The sequence below is a fragment of the Syngnathoides biaculeatus genome, chromosome 14, assembly GCF_019802595.1.
Source record: "Syngnathoides biaculeatus isolate LvHL_M chromosome 14, ASM1980259v1, whole genome shotgun sequence".
Classification (NCBI taxonomy): Eukaryota; Metazoa; Chordata; class Actinopteri; order Syngnathiformes; family Syngnathidae; genus Syngnathoides; species Syngnathoides biaculeatus.
This window is the reverse complement of record NC_084653.1, coordinates 26,057,552-26,077,410: the sequence shown is the minus strand read 5'-3', so window position 1 is coordinate 26,077,410 and position 19,859 is coordinate 26,057,552. Positions and strand designations below refer to the sequence as shown.

At 45.2% G+C, this 19,859-nt stretch overlaps 2 protein-coding genes and 1 long non-coding RNA gene across 10 annotated transcripts in view; 1 reads left to right on the top strand and 2 right to left on the bottom strand.

Annotated features, from left to right (window-relative positions):
* il1rapl1a (interleukin 1 receptor accessory protein-like 1a) overlaps positions 1-4,055 on the top strand; it is a 318,067-nt gene extending 314,012 nt beyond the window's left edge. For 4 of the 8 annotated variants that reach the window (XM_061840539.1, XM_061840537.1, XM_061840538.1 and 1 more), the window contains 2 exons: positions 1,608-2,325; positions 2,791-4,048. In XM_061840539.1, the coding sequence (XP_061696523.1) occupies positions 1,608-2,325; positions 2,791-2,845 (773 nt within the window). In that variant the 3' untranslated portion in view covers positions 2,846-4,048. Of the gene's footprint in view, positions 1-1,607 lie in introns of all 8 variants that reach the window. The other 4 variants (XM_061840540.1, XM_061840542.1, XM_061840543.1 and 1 more) reach the window with 2 other exon arrangements.
* LOC133511712 (uncharacterized) lies at positions 2,957-9,327 on the bottom strand. Its single transcript, XR_009798019.1, has 3 exons — positions 8,908-9,327; positions 8,724-8,743; positions 2,957-3,091 (listed from the first exon to the last, which is right to left on the bottom strand). It is a non-coding gene; the product is annotated as an uncharacterized LOC133511712 (long non-coding RNA).
* A 1,409-nt stretch (positions 9,328-10,736) lies between these two features.
* On the bottom strand, positions 10,737-15,451 carry nr0b1 (nuclear receptor subfamily 0, group B, member 1). The gene is made up of 2 exons (XM_061840545.1): positions 13,071-15,451; positions 10,737-11,760 (listed from the first exon to the last, which is right to left on the bottom strand). The coding sequence occupies exons 1-2, from the start codon at positions 13,885-13,887 to the stop codon at positions 11,519-11,521; spliced, it is 1,059 nt and encodes a 352-aa protein (XP_061696529.1). The 5' UTR covers positions 13,888-15,451; the 3' UTR covers positions 10,737-11,518.
* Positions 15,452-19,859: the final 4,408 nt, after the last annotated feature.

The following is a 19,859-nucleotide window of genomic DNA, read 5'->3' as shown; positions in this document are numbered from 1 at the left end:
CCGTCGGATAACGTTCACAAGCTCGCGATGTAGTCGTTCATCGAGGGCCCCTGTAATGTCTTCAAAGTCCTTAAGAAGACTAGTAAATAAGTTTCTTTCGGGTTGTCCTGTTAGGGGTCGGCACATCTCAGATGAACGCTGATATTTGTTTGGCTCTCGGAGGCCCCAATGAGATGCGAACTCGCGACCCCTGGTTTACCAAACCAATGCTCTAACCACTGAGCTATGGGACCTCACTGAACCCAGGACCTCACACACCCTAAGTGAGAATCATTTACCTAGACCAACGAGCCACAAAATCAACTCGAGTGCGACACAAATCCACAACCTTTGAATCACTTTCCACGTGATTAGCTAAAGAAGTCCAATGCGCTATCCATTGCACCACAGAGCCAACTAGTCTTCAAAGTCCTTAAGAAGACGAGTAAGTATCTTATCAGCTTGTCCTGTTAGGGGTCACCACAGCGTGACATCTCAGCTGAACGCTCATATTTGTTTGGCTCTCAGGGAGTGGAGGCCCCAGTATGGCAGGATGCGAACTCATGACCCCTGGCTCGCCAGACCGTTGCTCTAACCACTGATCCGTGGGGCCTCACAAATGTTCTGAACCCAGGACCTATTGCAGCCTTGGTGAGAATCATTCCCCTAGACCAACGAGCCATAAAATCAACTCTGGTGGGATATGAACCCACAACCTTTGAATCACTTGCCACGTGATTAGCTAGAGGTCCAATGCGCTATCCATTGCACCACAGAGCCAACTAGTCTTCAAAGTCCTTAAGAAGACTAGTAAGTATCTTATCAGCTTGTCCTGTTAGGGGTCACCACAGCGTGACATCTCAGCTGAACGCTCATATTTGTTTGGCTCTCAGGGAGTGGAGGCCGCAGTATGGCAGGATGCGAACTCATGACCCCTGGCTCGCCAGACCGTTGCTCTAACCACTGATCCGTGGGGCCTCACAAATGTTTTGAACCCAGGACCTATTGCAGCCTTGGTGAGAATCATTCCCCTAGACCAAGGAGCCATAAAATCAACTCTGGTGGGATATGAACCCACAACCTTTGAATCACTTCCCACGTGATTAGCTAGAGGTCCAATACGCTATCCATTGTGCCACAGACCCAACTCGTCTTCACACTCCTTGAGAAGACTTTGGATTCCAATCTGATGTGCATCACTCGAGAGCAATCGAGGTCTTCTTCAAACAAGACTACTAGATTATTTGAAGATCAACGAAGAACTGTGACGATTAGAACTGACCTACTTAATGTCGCATCACTAGACATCGTTGCAGTAATGCGACGCCTCGTATTGACGAGAACGCCCGCACAGCCGAAGCGCTTTGGCACGCTCAGATAACCAGATGCAGAGAATCTGGGACACGGACGATTGCTCTCCGCCTCTAAAACTACAGACGTTACGGGACTGAGGCCTGGCACGCCGTGAAAAACCGACGTAGATGTCTAGGCTGTTGTCTGGTGTCCGGCTCTGTGTGTCTTTTGTTCAGTGTTGTACCTCGTCCTCCAATGAGAAAACCCCTTCCACGATCCCGGTCTTTTCTTTCTTTCTTTTTTTTTTAACCCGCCTTCCCGTTTCCCTCCCGCAGCTTACATCGAGGACGTGGCGCGCTGCGTGGATCAGAGCAAGCGGCTCATCATCGTCATGACCCCCAACTACGTGGTGCGTCGCGGCTGGAGCATCTTCGAGCTGGAGACGCGCCTGCGCAACATGCTGGTCACCGGCGAGATCAAGGTGATCCTCATCGAGTGCGCCGAGCTGCGCGGCATCATGAATTACCAGGAGGTGGAGGCCCTCAAGCACACCATCAAGACCCTCACCGTGATCAAGTGGCGCGGCCCCAAGAGCAACAAGCTCCACTCCAAGTTCTGGAAGCAGCTGCAGTACGAGATGCCCTTCAGACGCACCGAGCGCATGCTGGGCCTGGAGCCGGCGCTGGACGTCAGCGAGCGGGGCGCCTTCGGCGAGCTGCAGACCGTCTCGGCCATCTCCATGGCGGCGGCCACCTCCACCGCCATGGCCACCGCCCACCCGGAGCTGCGCTCCTCCTTCAACAACTCCTACCACACCACCGTCAGGCAGAAACACTACTACCGCAGCTACGAGTACGACGTGCCCGTGGGGGGCACCCTGCCGCCGCTCTCGTCGCTGGGGAGCCAGCACACCTACTGCAACATCCCCCTGACGCTGCTCAACGGGCAGAGGCCGCCCGGGAAGAGCCGCGAGCACAGCCTGGAGGAGGCGCACGCCAACAACGCCATGCTGCCCCTGCTGCCCCGCGAGACCAGCATCTCCAGCGTCATCTGGTAACGCGCTTCGGAGTCGGCGCTTCCGCCGATCGTTTTTCTTTTGTTTTCCTCTTTCCTTTCTTTCTTGGCCAGACTCCGTTTTCCACAGACGCTCTCGTCAAGGGTTCTATTCTACGTGGACATTTGTAATCGTTAAAGGACTCCTCACACGTGGAATTAACGCCGTCATGGACACAAACCACACGCGCAACACACATCCGTCCGTCCCCCCCCCCCCGCGAAAGGAAAACAGGGTCTTCTGTACATATTTCTCCGTTCATTTGTAGCATTCCTCTTCCGTTTTCTCATTCACACGTCTGTTGCCTTCTCTATCCTAGGAGTTTGCTTTAACTTCCAGAGGTGTATCTTTTTTTCTATCACTTTTTTCATTTTGTTTCGTTCGTATTTTAATGCCCATGTGCTCGTTTGCAAAGCCAGTTATGCAGTGTACTCTTTCATTTGAAATATTTGTATACTTTATAGGTTTTCCTGGACATTTTATCAGCTTCCGGGAGCTGGACCGACTTCTTTTTGGTGATTTGACCTGTAAAAGGTGTATCTACTTACAAAAAAAAAAAAAAACGGAAAAAAAAGGAATATCAATGACAACAACATCAACAACAACAAAAAAATCATAGAATATGCAAAAATAAAAAGTGAGGGGCTGAGAAGAAGGGGGCGGGGCTTGTCCACACCAATCAGCCCCCCGCAGCAGCGGCGGACGACGACGACGAAGACCACGTTGGGTATTTTCTATTTGAGACGCTGTTTGTGAATGCCTCACCTTAAAAAAGGAAAGTGTAGATTATTTTAAAAAAAACAAACAAAAATAACTCTATTTTTATAAGCGGTTGCCTGAGGAGTCACATTTTTTTTTTTTTTGCTTCATCCGCCAAGGGAGGACAATTCAGTGGTTTCTACACGACTTTTGAATCCCACATAAACTCAAATCATTTTCATTGTTTTTTTTTTTAAAGAAAAAAAACAATATTCACATTCTGATAACTGCTTTGGTTTCCTATGTAACAATAATTCATGTTTAAGGCAAGAAAAAGAGTACATTTGTGTTTTTTGGGGGAGAAGACTTTAGATATATTTGAAGGTGTGACATTTTTTGAGTATGCATAGCAAATAGATATGTATTCTATATATAATATAGATATTTATATAAATATATAAACACAATTTTCACGCGGAGAGAAATGTCTATCTTTATAGGAACACGAGTCATGATCAGTTGCCCTTATACTTTCTCACTGCACATTAAAAACAACTTTGATTTCCTTTGCATGCCTCCCCTTTTTTGTAAAACTCCAGGTGGCGCTAAAAAAAACCCAAATATTAAAGTGCCACTGTCATGAAATGCATATGATTTTTAGGTTGTTATCAGTGGAAAAAAAGGCAGCCGGAATGGACCCGTCCGTATTTTTTCAACCCACAACAATTTTGACGTATATGCCTTTTCCTGCCATGAAAATCCTCTCGAGGGATTTGTTTTCGAGAAGAAGCAGGAAGTGACGTAAAGGACAGTGGCGCCCCCAAGTGGACTCCTTTGTTTCCATTAGTTGTACCTCCGGGAAGGTAGCTCGTTGTTCTTTCGTGTTAGCCAAAATGATATTTTATGGATATTGTTCGAACACCCGGGAGGATGGATTGATTCTTCATACTTTTCAAATGATTCGGTTCATTGTGAAAAATGGATTGCACGGGTGCAAAGGACGAGAGCGCCGTGGGTTCCAAATGACAGGTAGGTGTGTATACAGCTACTAAAAAAAAAAAAAATAATAATAATAATAGTTTGGGGTGGGGGGTGGGGCGTAATCCTCTCAGAAAGTAACAAAAGATCCGCGCACTTAAGTCAGGGGTACTAAATGTGTCGATGTACTCGTCGGCACCGAGCACGGCTTTGGACGGGGTGGCTCATCTTGGCCGCGGAGGTGGATGGGACGGGGAGGCGGTCTGGCCGCGTCGTCGCTCACAGGCGGCGTTGTTTTTGGGTAGGTGGTTTGCCCGTGTGCGGTTTGGCTGTGATCCGCATATCATCTAAATATGGCTTGAAATGATAGAGTAATATTGCTCTCCACTCGTATTTATTTTTTTGTGTAGACATTGAAGTGAATAATGTTATATGTATTTTTCACTACAATATCTATTTGAAAATGTGTATAGGGATGACACTGGACCTTTAAGGTTCGCTTTTGACTGCCGCTTGTTTGTATTTTATATTTCCTCCGCTCATCGACGGTATTGTTCACGCGCTGACTTTGACGGACGTGCAATTTCCTCCCCCCTCGGTTAATGGGGGCGTCACCTTGCCAAGTGCTGCTTTTGTTACCGTGACGACCGGAAGCGACGCGACACCAAAGTGCGGGATGGTCGGCGTTGCCAACGTGCGGGCTTCGATGCTAGGTTTTCACCCCCAAAAAAACTGACGAGCAATCTTTTTGCGTGTTAGTCGAGACCCCCCCCCCCACACCCCCCTTCTTTTGCTGATCATCTTGAGAAAGGACTTAATGACAAGGCCCAGAATCTATCTATATCTGTGTACATTTCCATCTGTCATCATGTGAGCGCTTTGGTCCTGACCTTAGCGCACAGGTGTCAAACTCAAGGTCCGGGGGCCAGATCCGGCCCACCACATAATTTTATGTGGCCTGTGAAGCCAAATCTAGAGTGTCAATTTCAGTTATTCTTGTAAAAATTTGTACAAAAATTTAAAATTTGCCATGCATCAAATGATAAAGTTGAGATATTACAAGCATTTTTGTGTTATCAAACATGAATACCGTAATTTCCGGCCTATAAGCCGCGATTTTTTTCCACACGCTTTCAACCGCGCGTCTTGTGCGGTGGTGCGGCTAATTTGCGCAATTTTTCTAACGCCCGCAAGGGGGCACTCGAGCGGAAAAGGTAAGAGTGAGACCGGTGGAGTACATGTGCCGAGGAAGTGACTTTTACCGGTCCGGCCCTGTTAGCGCTACGCTAGCATGCTACTGCCGTGTCTCGGTGATTTTTACCAGTATTTTTTTTTTTTTTTTTTGAACGGGCCCTGTTAGCGCAGTGTTACTACCGTTAGCGTAAACTTTAGCACGGTGGCACTAGCGTTAAACTCTCTGTGTACAGTGTTTGTAAATATTTCAATTTCAACGTCGGTTTCAATATTGTAGGCCAGGAATTACAGTACTTGAAAAACACATTACCCTTGATTTCTGATTCCAAAACTAATCATAAATTGATGATGTAAATACAATGAGACAATTAGGGAAACCGGAACCACGAGGCGGCCCGCAAGAAAAATGAGCTCGACACTCCTGCCTTAGCTGTTATAAAACACTTCATCATGATTTGCTCAAAGGGTGTCAAACAAACAAAAAAATTCTTAAAGCGGTGATAAATACATAATATATAACAGTGGTGAATGTATAAATTAGCCTCACTGTTACGTAACATCAGGGCAGAAGTTCTGAGCGGCTCGTTCACAGACAGAAAAATCAATAATAATTGATTGATTGTAATTTCATACTCGACAGGTGGGCCGGCGCTCCACAGACCCAAATATTTGCATCCAAACGGAAAAGTCAAAGTCAGTTAAATGTAAACTTGTCTTCGGTGATTAGAGCTCATTTGAACTCAGTTGCGAACCAAAACAACGGAAAGCAAATCAATTTTCTTTGCCGCTTATCCTCACGAGAGTCGCCAGGAGTTCTGGAGCCTATCCCAGCTGTCGACGGGCAGGAGGCGGGGTACATCCCGGACTGGTCGCCAGCCAATCGCAGGGCGCATCGAGACAAACAGCCGCACTCGCAATCACACCTACGGGCAATTTAGAGTGTCCAATTAATGTTGCATGTTTTGGGGACGTGGGAGGAAACCGGAGTGCCCACCCGGAGAACGTGCAAACTCCACATAGGCGGGGCCGGGATCCAACACAGGTCCTCAGAACTGTGTGTGAGGCAGGCCCTCTAACCAGTTGTCCACCGTGCCGCTTCAATATATAAATACTTTTAATAAGTAACAGCAATGATTCCACAGCGGGCTGCATAAAGAGCTAAATCGCTGTCTGTAAAAACATCCTTTGCTCATTGCCACAATTTAAACAAGAAGACTTCCTGTCCTCTGTACCTTGATCTCTCTTCCGATCAATAATTTAATCTTCCTGTTCAGGAACTATTGACGCATAAGTGGACAAAGATAATGTACACATATATATATATATATGTACTTTTTTGGAGTCTTCGCTACTTTTAAACAAGCATCATCAATACCATTATTTACTCTTCCATCCCGGTTCTTTGCGTGCTGCCAAACTGCGCCATCTCCTGGGGATTCACACACATTGCGCAATATTTCTGATGTAAACAACACCAAGCCCCCCCCCCACCCCCCCACTCCCCCTTTACACAACACACAGAGACAAGAAGTGAAACTAAAAGTAGGGCAAAAATCACGGAGCGACTCTGCTTCCTACTCTAACGCCGTCCACACCCTCATTCTCGGGGGTCACGTGACTAATCAAGGCGAACTTATTGTGGACAGACTGGAAGAGTTAGAAGACAATTGGACCTTCAACCCCGGAGGTCGTGTTGATATTTCTCCTTGCAAACGAGATATTCGGTCGAGTCTCAGTTTTTGTGTTTTTTAGCGAGTCAACAAACTTTGCTGTCGTGTCATTTTTCTCATATAGAGCTCGTGCGCGCGACGTCACCATTTTCACGGCGCCATATTGCAGGTCAAAAAAAGCCGCTCGACGGTGCGGGGGACATTTGAAGCGGAGGAGAATATTCACAATGCCGGAGACGAGTTGCGCTGTTGGTTGTCACGACAGACGAGACAGATATTCAAAGCCATAATTTTATGGACTACCAGCTGAAAAGACCAGAAAATATCGATGGATTTCGGCGATTAAAAGTGATGGACGGTGCCCAACCAAATACACACGACTGTGGAGTGATCGCTTCACTTCAGGTAGGAATTATTCTTCTCAATGTCAAATTCTCAAGAAGTGTTTATGATGCCAAGTTGACTCATTTTAGAATACGTTAAAAAAAAAAAATACACACAGGGCGTCGTCTCCAACGTACCGGAGGCGTGTTGCGGCCACACATTAAACTTCGGTAGACCTCTCCCCGACAGACTTTTTTTTTTAATGTGCATTGTTCTCAAATGAGTCCAATTCGTGTTTAAAAAAAAAACTATATAAACCGTCGGTCACAGTGATGTTGACCTAGGTTAACGTGTGGCCGCAACACACTTCCGTGTACGGGGGCTGAAGCCGATGCCAGCAGTTTATTTTCTTTTTTTAAATATGCATTGGACTCATTTGAGAACAATGTATATTTAATATTTAACCATATTTAAAAAAAAAAAAAAGTGTCACGGAGAATTACCGAAGTTTAACGTGTGGCCGCAACACGCTTCCGTGTACGGAGGAACCGACTCATTGTCCTTTCTTTTTTTTCCCAATCATAATTAATTTATGCGAGTTTGTGTAAAACCAATATTGGTATTTTTACTGAAAAAATCTGAGTGGCTCCATCACTATATGGGATTTATTCTTGTTTGAGACCAGATCCAGCAACGAAGTCTTTGTATGCGTAAAGAATTTTCTACACTTTCAAACTCTTCCGTGTAAATCTCGACGACTTACTCACCAGAGCCATGTGTGGATCCAGTTGTCCAAAACAAGCGGAATCGGATTAACAGTCCACTTTCTTATCGGCGAAAACCTTGACTTGGGCATTAAATATGGCTCCTCTATGCCAAGTGTCTCTCATTTTTCCACGTACCTTCATTTATTATCACCTTCTAAATGTTTAACGGTATCGGGCGTCAAGCTATAAGACGTATTTTAGCGGCGTCTCCAAACGATTTAGCATTGAACAATGCTCTGTTACACCGGCAATATGGCCGTTGTTCACGTGACTTCGGTTGACGTACGTGCACGAGCTCTATTACCATCCATCCATTTTCTGTAACCATGGGCGCGAGGTGGGGGTCAGCAAAACCTAGCCGCTAGCCGCTAGCAGTGTCGAAAATACATGTTTTTAAGTACTTGAAACCATAACCCTCTTTAGAAACCCTAATTTGAAACTCTGAACCCGTTTTGAAACCCTATCCCTGTTTTGAAAGCCTACTTTGAAACCCTAGACATATTTTAAACCGCTACTATGAAAACTGAACCCTGTTTTGAAATGCAAATTTGACACCCGAACCTTTGTTTTGAAATAAAACGTGGAAAAACTAACATTAATTAGAAAGCTTAAGCCGGTTTTGAACTACTGCTTTGAAACGCTAAACTGAAAACTTGACCCTGTTTTGAAACCCAGATTTGAAATCTCAGCAGTTTTGAAACCCTAACTTCCTTTAAACACTTTTCATCCCTCATCTTGAATTCAAAACCCAGTTTGACTCCTTACCATGACGTGTTTCGCTCCCCCTTCAAAAAAAAAGAAGTAAGAAATACTCGTAGAAAATGTTTGGGGGGTTTCGTGACCGAGATTTATGTCTTCACAGCTAGTAGATCATAACATTCTTGTCACATTATTTAAAAAGTACGTTAACATTACTGACATGTTTTTTGTTGACGGCTCACTGACTTACTTTTTGCCCCTTTTTGTGTCGATGCGGCGCCGTCGCGAAGTTTTCCTCCACGCTGAATTTCCGGAAACCGAAACCGGAAGTGAGTGCCCAAATGTTTTCCGGTACTTCCGTTGCGCCCATCTTTTTGCCCTCCAGCAAAAATTGTCCTTACACCCGCGCACACTGGTTGATTGAAACCTTGGCACTCTGCTGGAGTATTATTGGGAGAGAAAAAAAAAGATTCATATTTTTTTAAAATTATTATTATTTCTCACAGCAGTCAACAAGTTAAGTGAAGGAAAAATGCAAAAAACGTGTCCTCAGTGCACCCTCCGCGTGGGCGTGCGCGAGCTCGAGCGCGCGTGCGTGATATAAACTCGTTAACATCGACACTTTTAGACTCGGCCACCAGAGGGTGCAATAGCTACGTCGTCAAAAGCTTTCAACCAGCTCATGTTGAATGTTGTTTTTATTATTCCATAGTTCAATTTATTCATAATGCCCCGAAATCATAGATCTTACAGAAAAAGCTCGTCTTTTCTTTCAAAAATGTTTATTATTTCTGTTCCTTTTGATGTGATTTCAAAGTGAATAATGGAAGGTAATTTGTTTCATTGTGGAATATGAAATGTTGCTTATCCCTTCGTGACATTAAGAAGGAACAGGAACAGACTGATATTTTCTTACTTACGCATACACAGGGAGGAAAAACTTGCATGTGTTCTCCGGTGTGCTGATTCTGGAACATTCCCTAAACATTTGCTCATCGATGAGTAAATGACGTTTCTTTCATTTTTTTTTTTTTTTTTTGTATCAAAAATAAAGTGTGCACCAAGGTTAACCCATCTCTATGTGAACTGGCACAATTTTTTTTCTTCTAATCATATCTGCATATCTTCGGATTGGACCGCCCCCCACCAGCATGAGAATGTCATCAACTCGCCGTTTTTTATCCTGATGTGCACTCGCCAAAACTTTCTTCACTGCTGGATGCACAATTACAATTTGAACTCAGTTAAAAAATAAAAAAAAACTTTATTAGTCCCACGTAAAATATGACACACGCTGGGCTGTAATTGTGTGATGAGAATAGCACTCCAACAATAAACTAATAAAAGAATTATTAGGGCCTTAATGAAGGAAAAAACTCTGTTATATCGCAATAGTGTCATGCTTTTTATTTATTTATTCATTCATTCATCTTCAATTCCGCTTATCCTCACTATAGGGCCACAGGCATACTATTTACAGTATAAAAAAATAATAAAATAAATACATAATATTATGACGATGAAACTGTGAAAAAACAGCACATTGTCAGATTTTAAAGAATAGTCTGATTTTTCCAAACCAAAAAAAAAAATTATGACAGTTAAGTTGTCTTTTCAAGAAAAAAAAACAATATTATGATAGTGAAAACTTTTTTTCTTAATAATAAAAGCTGTAATGTTTTGTTTTGGGGGAATCAAGAACTGTCAATTTTTGTCCATTTTTCATGACAATAAATTTACATTCTCAGAAGGAAAGAAATTGTAATGTATGAATAAAGTTGTACTTTTTTTAAGGAAAGAAGAAAAATAGTCATAAACCCATTTTTTTAAAAGTGTGGTATTATGACAGTACTGTAAATTCAAACAAATGTAAATTATGTAGAAAAAATTGTAATTTTTTAGGGGGGAGTGGGATGCATAATATAATAAAGTTTGTTCATTTTTTATTTTTTTTTTTTAAGAAAGAAAAAGGCATAATGTGCCAGTCCAGGGTGGAACTCTCCTTTCACTCAAGGTCAGCTGGGGTCAGGCACCTGCAGCCACGATAAAGACATGTTCAAAGCAAGGTATTATGACACCAACTTATTTTATTTTTTTAAGTCCATATTTTTTTTTCCTGAAAAATCGAAATCAACAGTAACCCGGGTAAAAATCCAACAATGTGTCTTTTGAGATGTCAGGGCATAATATGGCAATAAAGTTTTATTTTTTCAAGGGTTGGGAGAAGTCACATAAAAATATGACATTATTTTCATAGGATTACAAAACTTATTTTTTTCTAGAAGAAAAAAAAAAAACATCTCAAATATGCCATCTTCCACCCAAACCCAAAATATTGCCTACAAGTAGTCTCGAGTTGCACTTTGTCGGGCTTCATACGCAGAAACTTTACATTATGTACACTTGCATGTTGGAACCGCATCAAATAAAAGCACCGGATGCACAATTCTGCCTCGGCAGGGGTAATAAATATGGATTTTGATGAATATTTTGCACAGGATTGGGCCAGGGGTTCCTAATGTTCTTGTTCCAGTCCTCTTGTCAGTTTGGAGTTTAATCAAAACCTAAAGAAAGCGCGTGACTTTTATCAGCCGTTTATCCGGCCGGAGGTCAGCTGACGCCGTCGGAAAGTGTGTCGGGAAGTCTCGAGGGGAGGTTATTCGAGAAAAAAAAAAGTTTATAAAACAAATAAGTTATGAATGACATGCGGCGTCCACGGTGAATGAATGAATGACACGAAGCGTTCACACAGGCACTCGTTCCTTCTTTGTTTTGCTTTTGCAAAGCGTTTTTCAAAAGACCGGTCCAAAAAGATTTTCCAGTACCTCAGGCAACTGCGAGGTCGCCTAAATTGGGGGTCCTTACTTCCCGTAGAACATCTCCATGAGCACCTCCTCGATGTCGACGCTCCCGATGATGGGCTTGAAGAAGAGCTGGGCCACCACCGACGGGCTGATGGACCTCAGCACCGACAGGGCGATGAGCAGCTTGGCGAAGCGCGTGGCGTCCTCGCGGTGGATCAGACGCACGTGCTCGTTGAGGGCCTGGTGGGCCTCGCGCCGCAGCGACCGGATGTAGGGCAGGCAGCGAAGACCCTCCAGGTCTGGAAAGACAAGACGGACCGAAGGGCGGGTCAGGAGAGATGCGGGCGTCGTGGAAACTCGGAAGAACCCGCGCACGTCTCCTCGAGATAAAATGTTTCTCCCGGCGGACGGCGTGCGGTCTGAGTCGCCAAACCGAACCAGATCATACTGACAACTGGGTTTTTTGTTCATTGTCACTCGCTCACAGACTGTAAGTGAGCAAAGTAGTACAAAGCACCTGCAAAAACTGCATTTCTACGACAAAAGATGAGATTTTCCCTGGGATAATTGTGCCAAATAAGCAATATATGAGGAAAATACATTCTCATCTATATGGATGAGAAAATTAGTTAGCATTCAAAAATCGAATGAAATTTGGATACCGGTTCAATAGTTTTTTTTTTTTTTTGTGTGTGTATTGAAATTATAGTTATATAACTAAAACAGAACACGTGTACCTAATATTGTGGCTGGTCAACTCCCAAAACAGATTTTATTGACAATATTTGCCAATGTTTTGGTTGGACTTGAATAAAACTGTGAATTTGACCCCCGAACATTTTTTTCACGTTGTGATCATATACCTGCTACATTTTCATATTTTCCCAGAAGACATTTGTCCAAATCTATTTTCAGGTTAATATTATTCATGAAATAAACATTATTTTAATCAATAATTTGATGTGTTGATTTTCAATCATTATGCAAAAAAATAAATAAAACCCAATTAAAAAATGAAAGTACAGTACAATTAAAATGTTTGTATTTTTAATAATAATTTTATTGCCTTTTTTACCATGTTGAGAAGATGCACGCAAGATTGAGCAAATTTTTAATAATTCTTTTATTGCTTTTTTTTAACCATATTGAGAAGCAAGGAGGAGAAAATGTGTCTCAATCAGTGTTTTGTAAGAAATGGGAATTAAAGCATGAAACATCATATTTTATCATTCAAAAAGTGTATCTCTGGTAATAAATGTGTTGGGGGAAATATATTCTTCCAGAAATTCCACGTATTGCTCTTAAATCATTGCTATATTGAAAAAGGTCAAAGACAAAAATTGAAACTCATGTCTTATTAATATTGATCATATCGCTCCTGAACCAAATATGTAGCTAATATTCCGGCCGAGCAGGTATTTGAACACTTTGCAAGCTGTTCCGAATAACTTCCGGATGAGTCTAAAACATTAAGGACGGCGTTTTAGTTTTTTGTTTTTTTTTTTTTTGGGGGGGGGGTTGCCCCTCTGACGTGACGAGTCCCGAGTTTCTCTCCCCCCCCTCCCCCCCCCCCCTCCCATAGATGCGGCCCTGGGGCCGAAGGACGTACCCGGGTTGAAGAGCACGGCTCCCTTCAGGTAGGCGTACTCCTTGGTGCTGATGTCCACGCTCCAGCACTTCTTCAGGAAGCCTTTTATGGCTTCGATGTCGGCCACGGACACGCCGGCTCCACCGCCTCGACTCGAACCGGCCGCCGCCGCAGCCGGGCTCTGGTTCTGGCTCTGGGGCGCCCCGGTGAGGATCCGCTGCAGCATGCTCGGCTCCACCGTCTCGGCGGTGTCGAAGTCCACGCGGTCCTGCGCCAGCCCGAGCACCAGCAGGGGCGCCCAGCCGCTCCGGATCAGGACCACCTGCTCGTCCTCGGGCAGCTCCCTGAAGCACGGCACGTTCTTGACGAACCGCAGCGTCTTGACCAGGATGGCGGAAGCGGCTTTGCACGTCACCTGCGGGGAGCGCAGGACGCCGCGGCGCCGCGTGGCCCCGCAGGAGCACGCCGCGTGCTGCTGCTGCTGCTGTCTGCCCGCCTGGAGCCGCCACGCCGGCCCGGAGGCTACCGAAGAGGCGGACGAGGTTCTGTGACTTTGGAGTAAGTTGTGCAGTGTTTCATGTTGTTGTTCCTCTCTGTCACTCTTGAGGATGCTGTACAGGATGCTGCTGCTGCTGCCGCTTCCGCCGCCGCCGCCACCGCCGCCGCCGCCGCCGCCGCCGCCGCCGAGGCTCGCACCCCGACAGCGGCAACCCTCGGGCGTGGTGGCCATGACCGCTGGCCCGGGGAGCGCCGCGCGTCTCTCGGCGGAGGTCAGTGCTGAGGAGTCCCTGTTTTCTTTTGGAGTTCCGAGATAGCCTCTGAGGGAAGGGCGACGCATTTTTTTCCCCCGTTTGGGGGGGGGGCTCCCGTGTGCGCCTGCACTTTCTCCGCTTACGCCCACCCCTCCTCACACCCGATATTTTTCCACTTCCCACAAGCTCTCTGGCACCTCCCTCCTTCTCTCTCTCTCTCTCTCTCTCTGTCTCTCTCTCTCTCTCTCTAGGTAGAAGTACTCAAACCCTGTACTTAATTCCTGTACTTAATTTGGGGGTCCAAGGTAACCTAATTACGGGGGCCCTACGCATTGGTGTATTGCAAAATGTTTACAAAATAATACTTATCAAGTAAATATAACAATAAAGAAAAAAGTGTGAATTTGAAAAAAATCAATCCCTACGACCCCAATTCCAAGCAAAGTTGTGTAAAACAGAATACTGCGATGACCCACAAGAGGGAGACATTCGCCGGGGCCATGGCTCCTCAAGGCAGTTGGCTTCAAAGGGAGTGGTTGGCTGTTTGGTGTGAAAATGCTCGGGTTGTATGGACAGGAAAGTAACACGACTGGTTCTCATATCCCCCTCCGATTATCAAATCCCTTCAACTGAATACACCAAAAAGAAAAGATATTTAATGTTAGTTTTGGGGGCAAATATTATCTCATGTCTGCGATTGGCCGGTAACCAGTTCAGGGGTTCACCCCGTGCCTGTGTGGGTTTTCTCCGGCCACGCCGGTTTCCTCCAACATCCCAAAACATGCAACACTAATTGGACACTCTAAATTGCCCGTAGGTGTGATTGTGAGTGCGGCTGTTTGTCTCGATGTGCCCTGCGATTGGCTGGCGACCAGTTCAGGGTGTCCCCCCGCCTCCTGCCCGTTGACGGCTGGGGTAGGCTCCAGCACTCCCCGCGAACCTTGTGAGGATAAGCGGCAAAGAAAATGGATGGATGGATCTTCTCTCGTGTTAAATTTGATGCCTGCAACACATTCTCAAGAAAACAGAAAAAAAAAAAGCTGCTTTCGAGAAGTTCTGCACGTAAAAACACAAAACAACGTAACGGAAAGCAAATTTGTTGAACTGTTTTTTGTTGGGGGGCCACATTGATAATGGTTTCCCCCGGAAGGCCGTTAAGATTCCATCCATTATCCAAGCCGCTTATCCTCACTAGGGTCACGGGAAACCTGGAGCCTACCCCAGCGAGCTTCAGGTGAAAGGCAGACTACATCCTGAACTGGTCACCAGTCAGTCTAAGGATATCGACACCATCACTGGGCACGCTGCCTGCACCAAACGCAGGCGTGTGTACCACTACACCATCAGTGACCCTCTCATTTGCACAATTCGTCTCCGATAATTGTTTTGGGATTACAACAGTACTTTTATTGCTCAGTGACTCCCCAAACTGTGTTTTGAGGTCTCTAAAGTATCTTCTGACAAACGCCTGTCTTTTTTCGTTCTGAAGCGGACGGATCCAAGTACCGGAGACAAATTCCTCGTGTATTTTTGACATAGTTGGCAAACAAAGGAGAACCAAATATTGTTGTATTAAAATGGTCAACTATTCACCTAAACTGTTCCATTTTTCACTAGCTCAGTGGTGACACAGAAATGATTCTAGATTATGACGTACCTTGAAACGACACCCGCAAAGCATCTTGCGGGAACGTTGACGATGACTGGAGCGCAGTTGGGGGCCCTCTGTGCCTCCTCCTTTTGCTCTTAATCACCAAGCGTCTGTTCAAGGAAACCTCTGCGCTCCCTGGACACGCTGGCGCAAAGTGGTACTACACTGAAGGCGCGCGATTACAAATTCTGAATATTTTTCAACTCGTATTCGAATCTTCCATATTGCCATGGAACAATGCACAAAGAATGTATAGAACATACCGGAGGTATTACAGTGTCTGGAATCTCCCGCCCGATGATAGCTGGGATAGGCTCCGGCGTTCCCATGACCCTTGTGAGGATAAGCGACTAAGAAAATGGGTAGATGGAAGTGCTCAGAGAAGTGCTGAAAACAAAATTCTTAGAGACGCTTCTCTCAAAGACAAGTCATTACATTTACGTTCTTACGGAATAGTGCTCGAAGAAACCAAGGCCTGAAAGATGAGTCCATGAAGACAAGTTCTGAAAAACTGGTCCTTTGAGTCAAGTTCTTAAAGGCAAAGACACGTCCTCAAATCCACGTTCTTACGGAATAGTCCTCAAAGAAACCAAGGCTTGAAAGATGAGTCCATGAAGACATGTTCTGAAAAACTGGTCCTTTGAGTCAAGTTCTTAAAGGCAAAGACAAGTCCTTAAATCCACGTTCTTACGGAATAGTCCTCAAAGAAACCAAGGCCTGAAAGATGAGTCCATGAAGACAAGTTCTGAAAAACTGGTCCTTTGAGTCAAGTTCTTAAAGGCAAAGACAAGTCCTCAAATCCACGTTCTTACGGAATAGTCCTCAAAGAAACCAAGGCTTGAAAGATGAGTCCATGAAGACAAGTTCTGAAAAACTGGTCCTTTGAGTCAAGTTCTTAAAGGAAAAGACAAGTCCTTAAATCCACGTTCTTACGGAATAGTCCTCAAAGAAACCAGGCCTGAAAGATGAGTCCATGAAGACAAGTTCTGAAAAACTGGTCCTTTGAGTCAAGTTCTTAAGGCAAAGACAAGTCCTTAAATCCACGTTCTTACGGAATAGTCCTCAAAGAAACCAAGGCCTGAAAGATGAGTCCATGAAGACAAGTTCTGAAAAACTGGTCCTTTGAGTCAAGTTCTTAAAGGCAAAGACAAGTCCTCAAATCCACGTTCTTACGGAATAGTCCTCAAAGAAACCAAGGCTTGAAAGATGAGTCCATGAAGACAAGTTCTGAAAAACTGGTCCTTTGAGTCAAGTTCTTAAAGGAAAAGACAAGTCCTTAAATCCACGTTCTTACGGAATAGTCCTCAAAGAAACCAAGGCCTGAAAGATGAGTCCATGAAGACAAGTTCTGAAAAACTGGTCCTTTGAGTCAAGTTCTTAAAGGCAAAGACAAGTCCTCAAATCCACGTTCTTACGGAATAGTCCTCTAAGACACCAAGGCTTGAAAGATGAGTCCATGAAGACAAGTTCTGAAAAACTGGTCCTTTGAGTCAAGTTCTTAAAGGCAAAGACAAGTCCTTAAATCCACGTTCTTACGGAATAGTCCTCAAAGAAACCAAGGCCTGAAAGATGAGCCCATAAAGACAAGTTCTGAAAAACTGGTCCTTTGAGTCGAGTTCTTAAAGGCAAAGACAAGTCCTGAAATCCACGTTCTTACGGAATAGTCCTCAAAGACACCAAGGCTTGAAAGATGAGTCCATGAAGACAAGTTCTGAAAAACTGGTCCTTTAAGTCAAGTTCTTAAAGGCAAAGGCAAGTCCTTACATCCACGTTCTTACGGAATAGTGCTCAAAGAAACCAAGGCCTAAAAGCTGAGTCCATTAAGACAAGTTCTGAAAAACTGGTCTTTAAAGTCAAGTTCTTAAAGGCAATTAGCTCAAAGTCCTTGACGCTACGTCCTTTTCCCATCGTTTTTTGAAGCCAACGTCTCCCAGACTGGCCCTTAAAACTCAGTGCTAAAGGTTTTACACGCAAGTCTTTAAGTACAAGTCATCAAAGCAAGTGCTAAGTTATTGACTCGAATAACGCAAGTCATCAAAGAAAAGTACCTAAAGCTCCGTTCATGATGCGGACTTCATTAAAGAGAAGTCCTTAGAGGTAAGTCTTTAAAGTCGCAGTCAGTTCCGTCATCTGCATTACCTTGGCGCTCCGTCGTGTTGTTTATCAGGCCAGAAGCTGCCCCCCCCCCTTCCTAAAAAAAAAATGGAAAAAAATATGGGGCAGTGACAGATCTGAAGGCTTAATTATTTTAGGGACAATTTATTCGATTTTTTTTTTTTTATTATTTTTTCCCTCGAGAAAGAGGCCGGGAGTTACGCGCTGCGAAGGCCGCCCCGCAACCTTGACTCGGACGCGCTGATATTGATTTAACGGAGAAAACGGGAGCTGGTGAATTATGATGTCATGACTCAGTGCTCTCCTCGCCTTTGTCGCTAAAGAGGAATGAGGAGCTGCAGAAGAAGAAGGCGGCAAAGAGTGGGTGGGGGGGGGTGCTTGGAGGTCTGGATAAAGCTGATGAATTAGCGCTTTCGCCTGATTGTTCCGCAGTTAAGGGTCAACTGCTCCCTGAAAAATTTGAGTCGACAAAGATGAGAATCACTGTAGTCCATCCATTTTCTTATCCTCACAAGGGTCGCAGAAGTGCTGGAGAGCCCATCCCAGATGTCAACGGGCAGGAGGGAGCGGGGTAGACCCTGAACTGGTTGCCGGCACAGTCACCGTAGTGATGACCGCAATAAATGGATCAATTGGTATTTAAGAATTGTCGGGAAGCAACGGTGCGGGTGCGGACCAGAATGCAGGACTTCGAGGCAGAGGCATAATGTTCTTTTGGCCAACATGGATCAAAAGAGGATAAAAAATGCTCAAATGAGACCAGATGGTCAGTATGTGTGTACATTGCTAAACACGCCACATACCTGCATTTACTCTATCATCAGAATGTGATGAATAAATGGATGTCGCAGCAGATTATACTTTGGGGGGGGGGGGGTCTTGGAATTAGTCAAGGGACTAACTTCGGGTGTACACAACAAGGTGCTTTGCTTACACTAATGTGCTCAAATATAAAAATATTAATGCACATGTTGAAACAAAGTGTAACATAACTGATGAAAAACAAATGAAGAGTGTTAGGAATGTGCTAATAACTACAAAATAATGGAGTATTGCTCAATATTGCAGCGCATATAAATACAGGGGCGGAACGGTGGCCTTACAGTTCTGAGGTCTCGGGTTCAATCCCAGACCCGCTTGTGTTGAGTTTGCATGTTCTCCCCGTCCCAAAAAACATGCAACATTTTTTGGACACTCTAAATTGCCCCAAGGTGTGATTGTGATTGTGAGTGCGAACGTTTGTCTCGATGTGCCCTGCGATGGACTGGCGACCAGTTCAGGGGGTACCCCGCCTCCTGCCCATTGACAGCTGGGATAGGCTCCAGCACTCCCCGCGACCCTCGTGAGGATAAGCGGCTAAGAAAATGGATGGATAAATACGGGTAAACTTCATATAAATGTCTTTTAAATACATTTGCCCTGACTGGAATTTGTGCCGGTTTTCACGTCACGTGTCTCCGAGCCAGTATTTTCCAACATGGCAACAATCGTTGATCGTCATGTCATTTTTTTTTCCCGAATATGACGCAGCCCTAATACCGTCTCGAGTCCGTATCAGTGTCTTCGGTGGAATCGAAGTTTACCGGCAAATGGACGAGTGAGCATTCCACGGTTGTTCCGACAACTTTTCCCGGTGGAAAAAGCGAAAGAGGACGACGAGAGCGGGCGGGTGAAGCGCAACCAGCATGTGGCCCGGCACTCGTGTCAACCGCTGCGCCGGGGCTTTGTCGCCTTTTGTGGGGACGACGCACAACGACGGCACGTTCGCATTCACGCACAAGCAGCGAGCGCGACCCCCGCGACCTCCGCGTCCGCTTGCGTCACCTCGAGGTCGCCGCCGTGAATGAAGAAGGGGAAAAAAAAAAAGAGTTGTTTTTTTCGCAGACGAGCTCGGCGGCGCATTGTTCCCGCCGCTGAATATCTTTGTATTGATTGAGCGGGCGAGAGAACGCGGCGAGCTTCTTTCACATGTTTATATCAAGGCCGCCGCGGGATAAACAGCCTTCACTCGGTTCCTCTGTCGTGGCGCTCAAGGCCCCGCCGGCAGCGCTTATAAAAACGCTCCCGTCTCAAGGTGAGATGACATGATGTCTTGTTGCAAACGCGGCCGGCGCGCCGTTTACGTTTGACGGGGTGGGGAGGGAAACTTTCGGGGTCGCCGCACTGACGCCCCCGCCAGCGGCTTTTTACTTTTGCCTTCTCCGTCTTACCTACAAACATGGCGGCAGTCGAGGTGGGTCAGCAATCCCTCCTATATCGCGGGGCTTGGACATCTGAAACGCCGACCGCAGA

What these genes read in the sequence shown, in the direction of transcription:
- nr0b1 (XM_061840545.1), bottom strand. Translation starts at nt 13,887, where the DNA reads ATGCGTCGCCCTTCCCTCAGAGGCTATCTCGGAACTCCAAAAGAAAAC. An exon ending in AGCCGTGCTCTTCAACCCGG is followed by an intron (nt 11,761 to 13,070) that starts GTACGTCCTTCG and finishes TTGTCTTTCCAG; the next exon opens with ACCTGGAGGGTCTTCGCTGC.